At 38.3% G+C, this 19,477-nt stretch overlaps 1 protein-coding gene across 16 annotated transcripts in view; it reads right to left on the bottom strand.

Annotated features, from left to right (window-relative positions):
- DLC1 (DLC1 Rho GTPase activating protein) overlaps positions 1-19,477 on the bottom strand; it is a 416,411-nt gene that overhangs the window by 186,292 nt on the left and 210,642 nt on the right. Inside the window, exon 1 of one of the 16 annotated variants that reach the window (XM_068532237.1) lies at positions 1,999-2,206. The exons of 14 other annotated variants lie outside the window; for them this stretch is intronic. In XM_068532237.1, coding sequence (XP_068388338.1) covers positions 1,999-2,137 — 139 coding nt within the window. In that variant the 5' untranslated portion in view covers positions 2,138-2,206. Of the gene's footprint in view, positions 1-1,998; positions 2,207-19,477 lie in introns of those variants that run through there. One more of the 16 variants, XM_068532239.1, reaches the window with a different exon arrangement.

Genomic DNA, 19,477 nt, shown 5'->3' with positions numbered 1-19,477 from the left:
AGCTATGAGCCAAGGATAAGAGAGAACACAGAAAGAGTCCAAGTCCCCAGTAATCAGAGGCAGTTGTGGTAGCCAAAGTCTTTTCTTTTCAAGTATCATGTCTGGATACTCTACTGTGTAAATCACCAAAGAGGTCATATTTGTCTTAGAGAAACCTGAAAATACAAAGAATTTCTTCCTTCAGTGGACCTGAAGCAAAAGTCCTACTTGCTGTTAGAGCTGGGGAAATGTTTAATTTTTCATCACATGTAAAAAGTAACTATTTTTCTCTAAGTGGTCTTCATTCAGTGCTATATTTTGGACTCCATATAGACCCTTAATATATAACAGATAACTGACTAGGCAGAGACAGCAACTTTCCAGGGATAGTATCTTTTTTTTTTTAAAGAGGTCAACACCTGTCAAAAGCTCTTCATTTATGAAAATTTAAGAGGAGGTCTGGGAAGCAAGACTGAATCAACCTTAGTTTCAAATCAAAACACCAAGCTACAATAAGATATTTTTGTGTTATCTTTAATAAGGCATTATTTGTGGAATCTTTCCATTTGGGATGATGGATTTGTCAAGAAAAGCAACAGTGAAGCAACAATTGTTATTTTTTGTCCCAGCCTCAACCAATTACAGTCATGAATTTTATACTCTCATATCTTTATGTCTTAAACTTCCTCTGGCCAACTGGAAATTGCTATCACTTAAATCTACCTTAAAACCCACTAATTGTAAAGTTGGATTTCTTTAAGGTATCACATTTTACTCTAAAGCCATAATAAAATGATTAAATTTAAAATATTTTACTCTCTCCCCTACCTTATGGTAGACTTGACATTGTTTACTCTCTCCCAGTCCTGGGCAATAGGGTTTAGTTTAAGAAAGAGAAAGATATTCATGAGCATTTGGGACAAATTTATAGCCTACAATGATATGTTATCTTCCTAATCTGCTTTATCACAATCACAAACCTTAACTTTCACCTCTTCAAGTCATGTCAGGACAATTAGATCAAAGTCAAATGGACTTTTATCAAGAACACACAGCACGGAAATCTGGACTGACACTTGGAGGCCACATCTAATATTTTTAACCATTCAGAACTTCATTCAATATATGGAAAAACAACTGGATTAACCAAGAAGGTTAAGAAAACACAATCTTTGACCCATCTATGCAAATGACATAAGTATACAGACTTAGCAAACAAGAAGGAGCCATTAAACACTCTTGGGATACGTTCCCTGGATTTGGAGAGGTTTTTTTTTTAATTGCAAGATGCTATTCTTTTAATCAATTTATGAATGTTCTTAATACCAGAATCAAGCAGAAGTTCCCTTTTCCTTAATGTACCCTTTCAAACAGTCTGCCATTTGGTGGCTGTCACATAAGCCCTAGAACGTTTGAACTGCACACTGTATTTATGTTTTATTATATTTCAAACGCCTGCCTCTAGCATACCTGACACCCTCTTGGACCTCAGAGCAGCCCCAGGCTGCCAGAGGAAATACCAGCAGGCTTTCACCAGGCAGGGCACATTACTCCCCTGCCACTCAGCCTCCCAGGCCCCTCTCCTGCTTGCGCCAGGCCACCTCTGCCAGACCAGCTCCACAGCCGACCCTCACCAGCCGAACAGACCTTGGTGCTTTTGCCTGGTGTTGTTCACCACTGATTTCCTGACATTTGAAAGGACCTTGCTTTTCTTTTCAAGGTTAAAAAAAAAACAAAAACCCACAAACCCTCTCATAAAACCTTATCTAGAAATAACAAGACCAGAAATCAGAGAGGCATTGGAGTTAAAAAACAAAAACAAAAACAAAAACAAAAAACAAACGCACTCCAGAAACGTTAAACCCCAGAACAAGGGAGACTGAAATCATTGCCATGACAGTGATGAACTTTATCCAGCTGATGAGATCATGAATTATCCGAGTTAATAACTGTGCCTGTGTATTTCATCGTTTTGCTTTTCAAACCTCTCGTCCTCACCCTCCGCCCTTCACCCCTCACCTGCCAGCCGTCTGTCTCGGGTGTTTTTCCAAATGACATCCAGGGCTCTGGCCGTGGAGTCTCGGATGTGATCACTGAAGGACCTCCGGAGAGGCGCTCTCAGGGGCCGCGCCATCACGTTGGCCTCGGGGTCCCCCATCCGCCGCAGCTGCAGAGGACTTCAGCGCAGCCTTGGCGCAGCGACCATCCCTCGGGGCCGCTCCTGCGGAGGTTCCTCCCCGGCTGCGGGCTGTCGCCGTGCCAGGCGGCCGGGCTGCGTGCGCGCCGGGCCCGGGGGCGAGCGAGCCGCGCGCGAGCCCCGCGCCCTCAGGAGCCCGGCATTGCGGCTGGGCTCGCGCAGCTGCCCAGGGAGCGCCGACTGCAGGCGGCTGCCTGGCCGGCCGCCAGGCCCGCGCGGCGGCCACATCTGGAAAGGCTTACAAATGAGCCCACGACACCCTCGCGCAGCTCTCGAGCTGCCTTCGTGGCTGTCTAGATGCTTCTCGCTTCCTGTGTAATCCAGTAACTTGACTTGGTAGAGCTCGGCTGATGCTCTAGTCAATAACGTGTCCCCCTGCCCTGGCAAGCCAGGTCCCCTTGCAGTTTTGAAGGAAAGGCCGGGCAGGAGGCAGAAAAGGGAGGGAGGGGGAGGAGGGGTGGCAGGTAGGGTTCTCTTCCATTCTTAAGGATAATTCTCACTCACATTTATGTTTTATCAACTCACTTGTGTTTTTAGATTGGGCTGTTTACGGGACAAAGTCCAACCTTTAGTCGTGCTTGTGGGAAGGAGATAGGCTGTAATGAATGTTCTTCACATCGGTCTGGATTCCGGCTAGGAAGCAGACACCTGAGTTTTTTGTTTTTTTTTTTTTTTAATTATTTATTTATTTTATTTATGGCTGTGTTGGGTCTTCGTTTCTGTGTGAGGGCTTTCTCTAGTTGCGGCAAGTGGGGGCCACTCTTCATCGCGGTGCGCGGGCCTCTCACTATCGTGGCCTCTGTTGTTGCGGAGCACAGGCTCCAGACGCGCAGGCTCAGTAGCTGTGGCTCACGGGCCCAGTTGCTCCACGGCATGTGGGATCCTCCCAGACCAGGGCTCGAACCCGTGTGCCCTGCATTGGCAGGCAGACTCTCAACCACTGCGCCACGAGGGAAGCCCCCTGAGTTTTAAACTTAATATTGATCAGCTCCTCATAATTCCCCTCTAACTATGTTTCTACTTACATTCAGTGGTTTCATCAGATAATTCTAAATAAGGATCAAATGTCCCCTGATTTTGTGAATCTTTTGGTTCCCAGTAAGCAAACTTCATCGTTATGATTGCAAATCAAAAATTCTGCCCAAAAGAATTTAAAAAATAAGTAGTGCCAAGCACCATGAAATCAAAATATGGGCCAACTGCTTCTTTTACAAGATATGTTTTTGAGTTTCTAAAATGCCAAATGAATCTATTTCTCTGACAATGAATTTGGCTGATTTTTTACCTTTCAATGCATTAATAATCCTCTCTTTTTTTTTATTGTCCCCTAAATCCAATCTTATAATTTTCAATGTTTGGCATGGAGGCTTAATTATGGCATCAGATAGTATCTAAGGGCTAGTTCGTCACCTTTGCAAAATTACATAATGCTGTAAAAGCACTTCATAAATTGCACGGCACCATGCAAATGCTAATGATTATCATAATTATTTTTATACATGAAATCATTTTTCAGTCTCCAAATTTTCACAGCGTGCATCCTCTTTCCCATCAACTTTGACAGCTGAATTATTCAAAGGATGATGATTAAATTAGTGCAATTGTGCTCATGAGTTACACTAACTCTAGTACCACTGCTTATTAGTAACCCATGCGTCCTAAACTGTATTGTTTCCAGATTGTTCATACTCTACCAATGTGCTTCTGGTAGATACTTACTTCTTTGCCTTATTATTGGGCTGGGCATAGATTAGGAGGCAATAAGTACCAGCTGCTGAGGCGTGTAGACCTCTGTGCCTGTGGAAGCCAATCCCAAGGGAAAATTCTCCATAAAATCTCAAAAAATTTGCCTAATATCTGGGTCTATTTTAAAGCGAAGTACCCAAAGTCTGTGTGTGTGTGTGTGTGTGTGTGTGTGTGTGTGTGTGTGTGTGTGTTTCTCCTTCAAAGAAGTCTGGGTACCTTGAAGCAGGTTGACTCATTTCCTGGTTACATGGAACAAGACAGGTCTATGTGGACCTCTTTTGCAGAGGAGCAGCATGAAGCAACCATAGCACGAGCAGTGAACCACACACCGTGCTAGGCATGGGGATGTTGAGGATGAATAAGACACTGGCTCTGTCTCTGAGGAGGAAGAATCACATTGGCCACAAATAATTTCAAAATAGTGTGATTAGTTCTATGATCGAAGCATGTGCAAAGGAGCACAAAGAAGGAAAAGGTAGCCTGGATTCCTAACTCCTCTTAGGCACTGACTTCATCTGAATTTCTAGAACTATGACAGAGTCAGGGGCATACAGTCATTCCTAGCACCGATACCAACAACTGACTGTCTGAGTCATGCCAAGTGACTGACTATAATGGCACAAAAATTTTCTATACCCAAATGCAGAAAGGAAGGGGGAGCAATAAAGGGGAAATAGCATTTACTGAGCACCTATGATGTACCACAGACTCTTCTAGCACTGGCTATAGACTCATGTATATAGAACACTATTGTTGTTATACAGACCACTATCGGTGTTATTATCTCCACTTTAAAAACGAGGAAACTGAAGCACAGAGAGAAAAGGTCAGATAGTAATTGGCAGATCCAGGATTCATACCCAGAACTGTCTGCGTCCAAAGCTCATTAGCCTCCCAATCAATTTGCTTGGTCAGAAACGAATGATAGTGATGGTAATGACTCATTAAAACTATCTAGGCTCAGTTGATAATAAGCTATGGGCCAAAGCTCCATAATCTTATCCAAATAAAATCACCACTGGACCTATGGTGTGGAGGAAGAAGCCTGAGTTTCAGATGAGTTTTAGGTGATGCTAGCTATGGAAACTCAAGGGCAATGAGTCAAGAGAACCAAGACAATCAAGTCAACGCATACTGTCTAATGATGGAGCATTCAAGTCTGAGCTCCAAAGTGTTCCCAAATGACCCTCCTTCTCCTCTGCAGCACTCACTTTCCAGGACAATACTCCTAGTACTTTGCTTCTTGGAAAAAATTCTACTTATTCTAAGTACAAGTTCCATTAGGTAGAATGACCTAAGCTATCTGAAAGGTTTTTATGTCTTTTAAAAAAGGAAACTTACCAACATAAATGTAATGTTTATTGATCGACGATCGGAGAGGAGGAACACAGCTAAATGTTTTCCAGCAAGGTGGGCTTTCGTTATTGATTTAACCATAGCCCAAAGTGGGGCTGGCAACTTGGTCCCTCATTTCTAAAAACTCATTAAATCCAAATTTCATTGTGAGGCTATTTCAAGTACTTACGGATGAATCTTGGCCACATATCACGGGTATAGTGTAAAAACCATTCTAATAGACAGCCAATTTTAAATTATTTTTATTTCTGTTTTCTGTCTGCATTTATTGGCCGTTAGAAATGTTCCACACAGAAAAAGTGCTTTTCAGAATTCACTGTTTATAGAATAACTCAAGTTTTATTTCTACAAATTTGAGATAATCCAAATCTCCTGTAACTGTGAGAGGTGAAGATAGTATGTGATAATTAGTGTTGGTCTCAGCTTGGCAGATGGGAGGAGTGGGAATATGAGAAGTCATTTGGTGTTTTTCAAGATCCCGCTGGGAACTGTAAAAGCAGTCAGAAGAGCAACATTATGCTCTGATTGCTTTTCAGAGCCTTCTTTTTGTGATAAAGGGCTAGTTTCAGCCATTGGTGGAGCTGCCCTCTGACCTGGGGAAGCTTTGCAAACTCTTCTAGATCCCTGGAGAGCAGAGATTCTTGTCAGTATACTAAGCTACAGATTCTGGCTTAAGTACATCTCTAGTATTGTCCATCTAAGAAGATCATCCCACTTTGGTAATGTATTACAGATTTTATCTAATTTTGTCTAATTTATAAATTTCATCTTCTTACTGCAAACAAAACTTTTAATTTTATAGTGTTTCTAGGCGCTGTGTGCTTCGATCTAATGACAGGGACACCTTCTTTTCCAAGCCCGTATGACATAAATCCACTTGGGCCTTATGGCCACTCTCATTTGCTGATGCAACTTATTTACACCTTCTTTGGAGCAATTAGAACATTTAGGATTACCTGAAGTTCTGGTAGGTTGCTTCAAAACAATGTGAATAATGAAGGGAAATGGAATGTTTATTTAGAGTCACTGCCATGCATGGATCTAGGTCTTTGGTGCAGGAAGGAAATTACTAAAACTCCATTTGGTTAAGTTCTGTGAGTGATCCAGCCCCTGCAACAGGACAGCAGGTTTAGTGAATGACAGTGTCTACCCTGGCCCTACAGGTCGGCCTCAAGGGCTGTAACTCCACAAAGGGAGTTCTCTTCCATTATGTAGGTATCCAGAAGCCCATGACAAGGAGAATTCATAATATGAAGCTTCTGTAATTCTGGGGAAGGTGTAAATGGTTTCTGTTTGCTCCAATGAACAACATCTAGCATGTAGATTACATGTTGCCAATGACTGTTTCATTTTGAATTTTGTTTATTTAGCACGACCATCATTAGTACACTTGCTCTGATGCAAGTGACAACTTTATTTCTTAATTGCTTCTGCATTGGGGACCCTAAGGGTTACACTGAATTTGTTGAGAATCTCTTTTGTGACAAACTCAAATGGTCTCAAAGGGCTCAAGTCAAGGTTGTGTACACTATTAGGTATCTATTTATGCTTGATAGACCAATAGATCACAATGACAATTTTCTTCAAATTGGTGATCTCTGACCTGGGGGCAGACAAGATCCTCCTTAGAAGGCAGGAAGAAGATCTTAGAATCTGTATCTATGTATATAGTTATTTAAATATTTCTATTTTTGTCAAATGTGCAAAGGACATAAGTATAGTGATTTATGATCTAATTTAAATAAGTGTATATGCTCAGAAAGTTTTACTGACGGGAGTTAGTGATCAAAGAAGTTCAGAGACTGTTTCTCTGCAACTACTGATATATACCAAATCACACTATCTTTCAGAGTAAAATCAACTTGTTTGGGGCATAGTGTTGAATAAATGTAGAAGAGGAAAGGGTGTAATAGAGCAGGAAGTGAATATAAGGAAAGAGAGAAAGACTTCCTTTTATTCTTGACTGATGCAACAATACTTTATTTCCTTTTCAACTATGGAATCTCATTACTATCTATACTTTCTGAAACAAAGTTCACCTGGGCTGAGAAAATTCACCTTGCTTGTGAGAAAGGAAACTGCTATTGACTAAATGTTTGTGTCCCCCCTCACAAATCCATATGTTGAAACCTAATCCCCAATGTGATGGCATTAGGCGGTAGAGCTTTTAGGAGGTGATGGGGTCATGAGGGTGGAGTCCTCATGAATGGGATTAGTGCCCTTATACAAGAGACCCCAGAGAGCTCTCTTATCCTTTCTGCCATGTGAGGGCTCGGCAAGAAGACGGTGGCTATGAACCAGGCAGTCAGCCCTCACCAGACACTGAATCTGTTTGCACCTTGATCTTGCACTTCCCAGCCTCCAGACTGTGAGAAATAAATTTCTGTTGTTTATAAGCCACTCAGTCTATGGCATTCTGTTAAACCAGCCAAAACAGACTAAGATAGAAACAGGTTTCATTTCAGTCCTGCCCCTTGACGGCTTTGTGATCTTGAGACAGCATTTTCACAACTGCTAAAGAGGGGATTGACTAGTTCACTGATCCTGGCCCAGAGCAGGAGATGGAACTGGTGAATATCAGAATCACACAGGATGGGGCCTCTCCTATTGAAGTGGAACAAAAAGGTTAAATAATTCTACTGGGCTAGATGGTCTCATTCCACTTCTAAAAAATACCTCAACAGAATCTTAACTATTAGTAAGTTAATTGCCCATTTTTATCCTTTCCTCAAGCTATTTTCAAGTGGCTTTGAATATATTTCTTTGGAATTGTTCATTTGTTTATTTTGGTTTACTCCTTTCTCAATTATTTCTTTTTTATTTTCTGTAGTTGACTCATTTTCTATACTGGAATTTTTGGCAAAGAGACAGGAAATAAAAGATACTAGAGAATAGGAAGAGGAAGTAATGATGCTCCCAGAATTTTTTTAATGTAATAATTTCAGATTTTCTTCTATGTTATGATTTCAGAAGGTTAAAATATTTTTAATTTCTATAGAAAAATCAACAAGGATACCTCACCAATACTAATGCTAAAGAAATAATGCATCTATAATTTATATTTCCTTATTAAAGAACAGGAATAATGGTACCATAAATTTTAGGTACAGTAAAAACCTCAGAAGAAAATGATTTCCTTTTTCTTATTCTTCATTTTCTTTTAATTTTAAATTCTTCCTTTTATCCTTTTAGTTTCCTATCCTTCATTCTTCACAGTGTAAAATTCCAGTATGCTATTAATTAAAGGAGTCGAGCATTATGACATTGAATTACAGTGATTTCTCTGCTTACTCAGAAGTATATTATGACTACTTGAATTGCTTTTAAATTGTATTTATTTCAATTCATACTAGCTATTTTATGTATATTTTTATTGAGATTGGGACCAAAAAAAAATAACCTCTTGCTGATTCTGAATTATAAGACTTCCTTCTGAGAAATAAATAAAATATTCAAATGTTTTATTTTACCTTTATGTAAGTCCACTGCCACAAATCTCGGTAAAGAATGCCAGATAGGATTATCCTCTGGATTATAACAATCAACAATAACCTCAAATAACATGCTACACTAATAATAAAATCAAAAGCAATTTTGGATGATGGCTGAATGATATACTCAAGCATACACATTCAGGCATAATTTCAAAGTCAGATGAAATAGGAATCCAAATATTTGTCTATGTTAATATAACCTATTGATTACACCCTTCCAATAAATGTCATATATTGTGACAAGACCCAAAACACTGCCAATACTAACAGGCTTGAATGTTTTTGCAAAAAACTCTTTTACAGTTTGACTTAGCTTTTGCCCATGAAGGGATCCTGCTCATAAACACAACACATACACACACACACAAATACAAAACACTGTTTTTCAGAAAATGTAAAATAGGTAATGCAGGACTGTAATCTCTGAAAGAAGGTTAAAAAAACAAATAGATGAGCTATACTGCCCCAACCTACTGCCTGGGAGAAGTTTCTGGGCCACAGAGTAGAAACAGGAAAACCAAACATAACCTGGCAGTCTTGAGGTGAAAACAGATCAGAGTTCGTAGAGACTGAGGCAGCTAGAATTTGCAGGTCAAAGGGAGTGGCATAGAGAGTGAGCTCTGCAGATCTGCAGGGGGATCTCCCCAAGGCTTTGACTGAATATTGATTGGCACAGGTGTAAGAAGGAACCCTCCCAAGCCAAGGAAAGAGGTATTGGAAGTCAGTAGGCAGATAACTTCCTGGTCACACAGGGCTAGGATTAGTTTCTGTTCCCACCAGCTGGCATGAAGAGACCTTGTGTAATCTGGGGCACTGGATGAAATCCCCAAAAGAGTCATGCCTCAGTAGTGGGGCTAAATTAGTGGCAGAAAAATGGCTGCTCTGAATCTGCCAGCAGAAGAAAGGAAATAATAAAGATAAAAGCAGAAATCATGGAAATGGAAAATGGACAAACAATAGGAAAGATCGTATCTGTTCCTTTGAAAAGATCAATAAGATAGATTAATCTCTAGTTGGATTAACTAGAAATAAAAAGTAAGTTTAACAAGGTCACAAGAGTCAAGGTCAACATACAATAATCAATTGTATTTCCATATACTAGAAATGAACAATTGTAATTAAAATAAATACCATTTATGATATTAAAAAATATGAAATTCTTAGAGATAGATTTAACAAATATGTATACAAAAACTTGTACACTAAATGCTATAAAACATTGCTAAGAGAAACGAAAGACCTAAATAAATAGAGAGATATACCATGTTCATGGATTTGAAGATTCAACATTGTTAGGGTGTCATTTCTCTCTGTAACCATCTACAGATTCAACACAGAATCAAAGTTCCATAAGGTTCTTTTTTTTTAACTTGAGAAGTTGATTCTAAAATTTATTTGGAAATACAAAGGGCCTAAATGAACCAAAAAGATTTTGAAAAAGAAGAGCAATTTTGAAGAATTTACACTACCTGATTTCAAGACTTACTATAAATTGACAGTAATCAAGGAAGGGTGATACTGATTTAAGGACAGACATATAGACCAATGGAACAAAATAAAGATTCCAGAAATAGGTCCATATTACATGTTCAGTTGATTTTTTATAAAAATGCCAAGGAAGCCAATGGGGTAGGATAATCTTTTTCAATAATGTTGCTGGGACAACTGGGTAATCATATGGGAAAAATAAACCTCCACCTTTACCTCACACCTTAAACATTAACTCTAAATGGACCATGAACCAGAGATCTAAGTATAAGAGTAAAACTCTAAGACTTGTAGAAGAAATTTTGTGACTTTAAGTTAGGCAAAGCTTTCTTAGGCCTCAATAAGCATGAATCATTAAAAAAAAGAAAAGAGAGAGAGAGAGAAAGAACAAAATGGAACAAAAACCTCTGTTCTTTTAAAAACACTGCAAAGAAGAGAAAAAGTCAAGCCACTGGCTGGGAGGAAATATTTGCAAAACACATCTAATAAAGAATTTGTTTTTGGAATATATAAAGAACCCTTATGATTCAATAACAAAATGGAAAATAACCAGACTTTAACAAAGGGGCAAAAGTTTTGAAATGACACTTTATAAAAGAAGATATATGAATAGCCAATAAGTACATGAAAAGATGACTGACCTCATTAGTCATTAGGGAAATGAAAATTAAAAGCATATTGAAATACCACTACACACTAAAATTAAAAAGACTAACCATACCAAGTACAGTATTGGAGACGATATGGGGCAGCTGGAATTTTTCTGCATTGCTGGTGGGAATGTAAAATGGTTTAACTAATTTGGAAACAGTTTGGAAGTATCTTATAAAGTTAAATATGCCCGTACCAACTAACTCCCCTCCTGGGTATAACACAAGAGAAATAGTAACATGTGTTTACACAATACTTGTATGAGAATATATATAGCACCTTTTTCCATTTATAGGTAATTCTACAAAAGGCATGACTATAGTGACAGAGATGGGCTTTCCAGAGTTTAGGAATGGGGGTGAAGGCGGGGTGAGATATGCTATAAAGTACATGAGGGATTTTTTGAGGGTAATGAAAAAAAGGAAATTGGAAAACAGGAAAATAGTTGCAACATAAATAACCAATAGAGTGTTACTATCTATAATAAATAAAGCACTTCTACAAATCAAAAAGAACAAAAAAGAAACCCTCCAACTGAAAAAAAATCAGTGGATTTTATGAACAAGCATTCTGCAGAACATGTGGAGGTGATAGAATTGGGAAATAGAAACTCAGTATTCAAATTCTGATATTGCTGAAAATTCTCTGACAAAAGCAAATCATCAGAACTCTGAATTCTCTGAAAATCAGATACACGCCTTCACAGAGAGGTGGGTAGGGACTTGCTGCTTAGAGAATGATCACTGTCTTGGAGTATGTACAGACAGAAATGACATTCCCAGTGCTGTGTTATTAGATCAAATTATATAAGAGAATTATAATAAGGCACTTCAGATGTGATCAATAATAAAATGGATTTGAATAGTATCATGAAAGACTTATTCTATGAATAGTTATTAGTATCATTTCATGCAGTTATTACTGCATGTTAGTAACCAAAACAATAAAAACATTTCAACTCAATAATGATAGGTTATTATTGAATTGCACCATTATATTAGGATATAATATATCCTAATTGTGTGGCCATATATTCCTTTTCAGGGTACCTAATGGAACATTTAAAAATGCTTATTTAAGTGAACAGGCATTTTTCTAACAATGTCAGCAAAAGAACATATAATAACAATTTTTACAGTTTCTTCCTGATAAAAAATAAGCCAAAAATCTCTTCTTGAACATTTTAAAGAAGAGAGAAAAAAGGAAAAAAGTGAAACTCTTACTCTTCTGACTGGCTTACAAAAAGCTAAAGAAAAACAAGTCAGAAGAAGAAAGTAAAAAAGAAAAGCCTTGAGAAAAAAAATAGTAGAATTAGGGGAGACGAACATTAGCAATCATATGCATAAATTAAGCTGTACAGGAAATGACAGTGTGCAAACTTCACTGAAAAAGGGCATCTGAAGTGAAGGTTGAGCTGCTCCCCACTGAAGGAAAAAAAGAAGATGGTGAAGGGCAGTGGAGTTTTTAGCAAGTTCTTCTTTTGGACAAATTCCTTTTCTTTTGTTTGTTCCTACACTGCTTCCCTAAACTTGAATTGGAGACTTGGGAAGTTCTGACGCTAATTTTCCCTCACACTCATTGTTGCCTTGGGCTTCTTGGTCTCTGAGACTATTCAATGTGTGGCCAGTGTCTGGTCAGGGTCTGGACAGATGGTCAGAGATGAGCACAGAAATAGAGAGGAAGCATTTAGAAACATCTATAGTAGTTTGACAGAGTAATTCTATGTCTGTTGAATCTAATGATAACATACTGTGGCTTCTATTTTTTTTCTGTTCTGTGTTTTTCCCCCAATTTTATTTTTCTAGCACTCTTTTTTTCATTATATTTTGAAATGATATATGTCCATTAGAGATTGAAAAACAGTCGGTCACCATAAATAGTTTAGGAAACCCTGCTCTAAATGCATGTACAACACATCTAGAGAAAATGATTGCTTGAGCATTTCAAGGGGGTGGTACTTCAGCTATCTTGTATCTACATAGAGAGAAAAGGTAAAACACTCTTTTGTGAAGTGTTTAATCAGCCACTGAATTAAACAATTGTCGGTATTTGCACATTTCTTGCTATTTGTTGCTTACAAATAAAGCAACATAGAAAGAATTGTTAATATCTCAAATTGGAAATTGAAAAAAAAAACATTAAAGGAAATGGAAGTATTTTTTGCCTTTGTAAATTTCATGCACAATAAGTGGTTCATGTCTACCACCAAGCCTATAGATCATCGGTGATGCAAGAACATCCAAAACTGAAATATTTGAAGAAAAACAAAGGATGGATGATGGTAGGAAACAGATCAGGTGATTTTGTCATTTAGTGTAAAATATGATTGTTTTAAAATAAGCCTCCTTTTAATCTAGCTAGTTTTAAAGAAATGGTTAGCATTTCTTAGGAGGATGATTTGCTCTAAAATCTTTAGAAGCAGCTCTTTTCTTTAGTTCTCTAAATTCATATGTTATCTCTTTTTTATCTTAATGGTGTCACTTGTTATTTATTATCATGAGCAATGGTCGAATTATAATAAAGCAGAATTCAAGTTTCAAAAGTGTATCATCAAAACAAAAACCTAATTCAAAATCTTCTGACTTTTTTCTAACCTCTTCACTAAATCCACTGTGATGTATACATAGTAAAAGTCCTTTTCAATAGTGACTACAGTTGTTATCTAATGGGTTTCTGGTATTGTAGCTCATCACTAAAAACCGCTTCTGTCTCTTTTTCCAAACTGCTAAATAAAGAGTTAAGAATAAGGATGTCTAGATCTTTGCAGCTGGGTTAAATACCACTGATTAATTTTAAAAGATTTACTATTCTTAGTGAAAATTATAATTACTCTCTGAGGCCTGCTGGAGTCTGGACTCATCCCATTTTTCCAATATTCTCTCCTTCCAAACACAAACTCCGTGCTCCTGCTGGCTGGGCTGCACCATTGCATCACGGTGCCTTGTGCATTCCCACTAGCCTAACTTTGCCAATACCATTTTCCTTGCCTAGAAATGTCTCAGATCTTCCTTTCCAGTTTTTCACAGCTTTCTGTTCCCCCAGATCCTTTCTGGATCACTCCAGCCCAGGTGACCTCTCTCAGCTAAATGTCTAGAATCTCTTGACTTTCTCACCACTTAGCCATTGCTACTTATCTTGCCCAGCAGCCTGGAGACATTCTCAAGGGATGTGTCCTCAAGGTCTAGAACAAGGAAATCCTGAGCCAACTAAACAGAAAAGGCAGGAAAAGCAAGATATATCGACATCACTTGTTCCCAGTCCTTCCCCCCTTTAACCCTGGCCCTCAGCTTTTTGGTGGAAGGAAGAGAGAGAAAGAGGGTAAGAATGGGCTGACATTTGCCTGGACTTGGATTAACCTGGAGTAGGGATAATAGGGTCCACTGAGGGGAAGCTAAAGACCGTAGACTTACTAAAGAATTATAACATTTACATCAGTTGTCAGCAATATATGGTAGTGATTTTTCAGTGTCACTTGGGCTGTTTCTAGGATTCCAAAATTGCAAATAAGGTATGTTTGTTTGTGTCATTCTTCCATTTCCCTCTCTGAACATCTTCACTCCTGAAATCTCTTCCTTTTCCTTAAGTCATCCAGGCCTTCTGTCATCTGACTGTTCAGAGTCACCACTGCATAGTTGACTCCTTCACCTCCAAATACCCCCCGTCTCACAGAGGTTGGAATTCCTGTTATGGGGTGCTTGATAATACTTGCTGGGAGATTCCAAGATGAAGGCTAGCTGTGTGAGAGGAGAAGCGTGTAGGGCTGCTGAGAAATTTATATCTACAACAAGAACCTGGTCCAGAGAGACATCTCCTTATCGAATGTGAGCGAGGGAACAAGCAGGACCTCTAGCTCCTCATTGCGGTCATCGTTCTTTTTATCTCCTCCTATCATGTCTGCATCTGGAATTATTTCCACTGCTTTAAAATGCTGTTGTTTTTGTTTGATTAGGCAATGAGTAGGCTGGCTAGTGGCAAGTATGTGAAACTATATGACACAATAGGGCGTCTCTGATTACTTTGCTTGTTCAATCAACTTCTCATATGTGTGTATCTTTTCTCTTACCTTTACCATAAGCTCTCGGAGGCTGGTGGTCTTAAACAGTTTTATAAGCCCTGCACACTATTTGGTAAAAATAGATATTCAGAAGTATTTCTGATTATATTTATAATAAAATATGACATTTCTCTAGTCTTTCAGTGTCATGATAATTTTTCTTAAGCCTTAGGATTCTGTTATGCAGTACAAACTCTGAAGTACATAATGAAATTTATATGCATGTGGAAGAAGAATAAATGGGAAGCTTTCACTGACATTAAGCAATGATCCTTAAACTTCAGTGTGGATAAGAATTCCCTGGAGAGTAGACTACATTGAAGATTCTTGGGCCTAAGAGATTCTGATTCAGGAAGCGTGGAGGAATCCAGGTGCCTGCGTTTTAAAACAAATATTCTAGAAAAATTTGAGGCACATTTTAACAAATCTTACATTAAGAGAGTATGCTTTTATTTTCAATTAAAAACTCCATTTTTCTTTCAAGCAGAAAATTTATAAATGTTCTTTATGTGTAAGACATTCAAAGATAAATCAGACATGGATTTTATTATATAATATGAAAAAATAAGCCCTAATAATCATAACAAAAGGCATAAAAGGATAAAAACCTTATGAGAACTTCAAATATACTATTGAGAGTTCTGGGAAAATGGGCTCATTTCAGAGTAGTGGAAATCTTGGAAGCTTTCAAAGAGGAGGTATATATGGAAATTTGAGATAGCATAAAAGGACATTTTAGGAAAAGGTAACAGTATTAGCAAAGACACTGAAGTAGAAAGTACAGGATGTGGAGAGTGTGGGCATTCCTGTGATGGAGTCTCAGGGGCGGTTGGAAATGAGGTGGGTAGTTTGGCTGAGTAACTAGGGCTGGAGATTGTGCAGACATAGCTTTATTTGGATGAGACTCCTAAGAGAAACTGTAAGGACAGACAAGAAAAGAAAATCCAAACATCAAAGCCATGTAACATTTTTAAGGCTTAGGAGGGGATTCAGTGAGATTCAATCATAAATATTATTTGTTAATTAAATATGGTATTAATGAGTTCTATGATACGAATATGTAACTTTATTTCTTTGTGCTCTATGATATTAACATTTATTATGTGAGGCAAACAAAATAAGACTCCCAAATTGTAAGATTAACACCAGTATTCAATCTATTAAAATAAAAATCAAAGCACTGTCTACCTAAGGTATTTCTAAAATATAATTCCATAGAACTGACCAGACACATATATTTTTTTAACATCTATATCACTTATGCAGACACTTAAACAAATATAAACCAGGCTAAATTCTAGAGACTCACAAAAACATTATGAGGTATTCCTTTGCTCTGCTTCCTCTTAAAAACAAAACAAAACAAAAACCTGAAACCCCTAAGGGTTAAATAATTTCACTAAAGAAAACAGTAAGGAGATAAGCTGAAGTCATGGGAAATGGTAAAGAAAGAGCAAGAGGCTGGAAACCTACCACAGATGGAGCAAAGATTTTCCAGATGTGGAATTCTTCCTATGGATCTGTGCTGTCAGCCTGGCTCACTTAAGTTCTACCAGGAAAAAAAAAAATGCAACTAAGGCTTCCTTCTAATTTCTATATGTAATCTAACTAAGCCTCCTTTGCTGAAATTTTATATTTTGTTTCCTCTAGGAAAAAGTCTTGCTATCTGTGATCTGCAGTTATTCTTTAAAAACTAGCTTCCATTCCAGATGGGAGCGCCTTTGGAACGCCTGAAGATATCTGTCGGTGTGTCGGGTATCTCCATTGCAGAAGACATTTCTAACACCTCTTTGTCACAGTCCTTGTGTCCACATCACAGAAGGCCAGGGCGCTGCCTGCATGTGAGGATGGCAGGGTCACTGCTCTGTTTATGTTCTGCTGTCAGGGCCCATCTGGAAGCATGGCTCCTGATTAGCTGCAGAGCGATGACTTCCATCTCAGAGTCAGGGCCACACATCAGACTTTTTTTTAAAGGCCCCCAAATTTGGTGCTCAAAAATATTACAAAACAATGACAGTTTCATGATATAATAAATAAGCTGGCATCTCGATTCACCAAAGTCACAAAATAAGAAAACCCTTATATTCCCCCTTCCAGTCACCTGGCTGAACTTTGTTTTGCACAGAGGAAAGCTACTGTTTTCCTCATTGCAGCTGGAATGCAGTCATTGGTGGTCTTAGGGAAAAAAAAGTCATAGAAATGCCCCCACAGCCCACAAACGTAGGTGACTTTTTAAAATAAAAAAATGCTAAGTCATAAAATACAAGTAAGTCTAGTAGAATTCAGATTTTTTCTTTTAAAGGCAGCTTATTTTTAAAAATGTATCAACTGTCTCACTCCCTGATCATTTGTCTGTTTGTATTCTTTCCTCTTTTGGTTTTACATTGTTAACTCTTATTATTTAATATCTTACTAATTACATTTAGTGGAATGAGAGAATGTGAAGCTAGTCTACTGAAAATATGAAATTGTTGAGGGAAACAGCACTTGACTCAAACAAATTACAACGCACATTAAAAACCAAATGGCGTGGTCAGGATGACGTTAACTGATTTCAAAAGGAGATAATTTATTTGGTCAAGGGGAAAAAGAAAATTAATCCATAAGTCTCATAAATACAAGATATGATGGTGTTGATGTGGTTGAGGGTGGCTGAAAGAGGGGAGACATGTTCTATGGGCTGAAAGGTAATTACAAAGTAGTGATATAGTTCCGTGGCCTAAAAAGGCAGTATAACTGTGAAATATTATAATTTTATTGAACATTCACTATATATGTAGTTCTTGTTAGATCTTTTAGAGCAAACTATAAACAGGAGACCAAAATATGCCATGGTTCTTCACTGTGGCTGCTTATAACACAGTCTGAAGGCTTCATATATATATGAAGCAGAAAATAATGCAAGACAGGTAAAATTAAATGATAGACTATTTTTGATACTAATTATATTCAATAGGAATTTGGAGAAGAATGTCTAATCATCTGAGTGCAAGGAACTCTTTCATGTTAGGTCTAACTAAAAGCCTGAGGCATGAGGATACAGAGATACCCTGCAGATGTGGGGTAGGGACCTCCTGAGAGTTGCCACTGGCACCTAGGGAGTCACCTGGGACAGATGCAGCTAAATTTTCCATCTCTTTCTCTAGTTTGCATTGTCTCTAACTTTTCTTTATTGGCTCAGTTGCCCCATTATCCCGCTCCTCTTTGCAGAATGGTTTCCTCTGTGACTCCACCTAACACTATATGTGAACTTTCAGCCAAAGCACCTGTTGCAGGTTGACTGAGTCTGTCTGGATCATAACATGCAGGAGAGGGAGAGGGAGAGAGAAGGAGGAAGAGGAGGAGGAGGAGGGAAAGAGAGAGAGAAGGAGACTGTCCACCTGTCAGGTCACTCAATTTTTCTCTGACCTTGAGTCACATGTGCCCCTCACCCCACCCGCCTGCCCCCAGTCCAATGGACTCTGGCCATGGGTTAGGATAGGGGGGTCACAGTGCACAGAGGCTGCCCCTTTCCAGGGCGGAAGATAAAATGAGCAGTGAAATCTGTCTGATTCAAAGGAAGAGTTCATCCAAGAGAAGAGCAATTGAGGAGGCCTTGGGCAAAAAGAGGCCCTCAAGCAAATCCTTGAAGGAAGCATGTGATTTGGAGAAAAAAATAATAGAAGAGTATTTGGGGGGCATTAAACTTCAGGAGCGAAGGCATAAGGGCAGAAATATGTAGATCATATAAACTATATGAATTATTACAGTTTTATTAATTTTGGTCATACTTTTATTAGAAAAAATGGTGCTGTTAGGTAGGAAGAGGTAGAAAAAGCATCAGCTTTGGAGCAAGAGAGAGTCATGTACTGTGGAGCTTAGTGTGTACTAAAGATAATGCAGAGGAAGCATCTCAGAGATGGCAAGGTAGGTACACAGCAAATAACAGCCGTTGATAACATATTTAGTAGTAGTATTTTTCTTTTGAAAACTTGGGGAGAATTCCGAAGGAGAGAAATGAAGAAATCATGATCAATGGTTAAGAGAAGAGAGTTACTTTTGCCTAAAGAAGTAAGGATAAAAGTTAACAAAAGTGGACTGTGTAATATATTTTATGATCAATGAGTTTAAAAAGTTTTTACACTAAAAATGTGTTAACTAAGCACCTTTAACTGTGGTATACCCAGACAAAGCAATGTTAATTCAGTACTTAAAAGAAACAAGCTATTACATCATGAAAAGACATGGAGGAACCTTAAATGCATATGTGTAAGTGAAAGAAGACAGTATGAAAAGCCTACATGCTGTACCATTAAAGCATCACAGAATGGATTTCCTGCCCTAAAAATCCTCTGTGTTCCATCGATTCATGCCTCACTTTCCCTAACCCCTGGCAACTCCTGATCTTTTTACTATGTCCATAGTTTGCTTTAAAAGAAGGTCATATAATTTGAACTGTACTTCCCATTCAGTTTTTCTGTGAATCGAAAACTGCTCTAAAAAATAAAGTCTATTAATTCAATAATTCCCTCT

The sequence above is a fragment of the Eschrichtius robustus genome, chromosome 21 (genome assembly GCF_028021215.1).
Source record: "Eschrichtius robustus isolate mEscRob2 chromosome 21, mEscRob2.pri, whole genome shotgun sequence".
Classification (NCBI taxonomy): domain Eukaryota; kingdom Metazoa; phylum Chordata; class Mammalia; order Artiodactyla; family Eschrichtiidae; genus Eschrichtius; species Eschrichtius robustus.
Note: the sequence above shows the minus strand (reverse complement) of the source record. Positions and strands in the feature narration are given on the sequence as shown.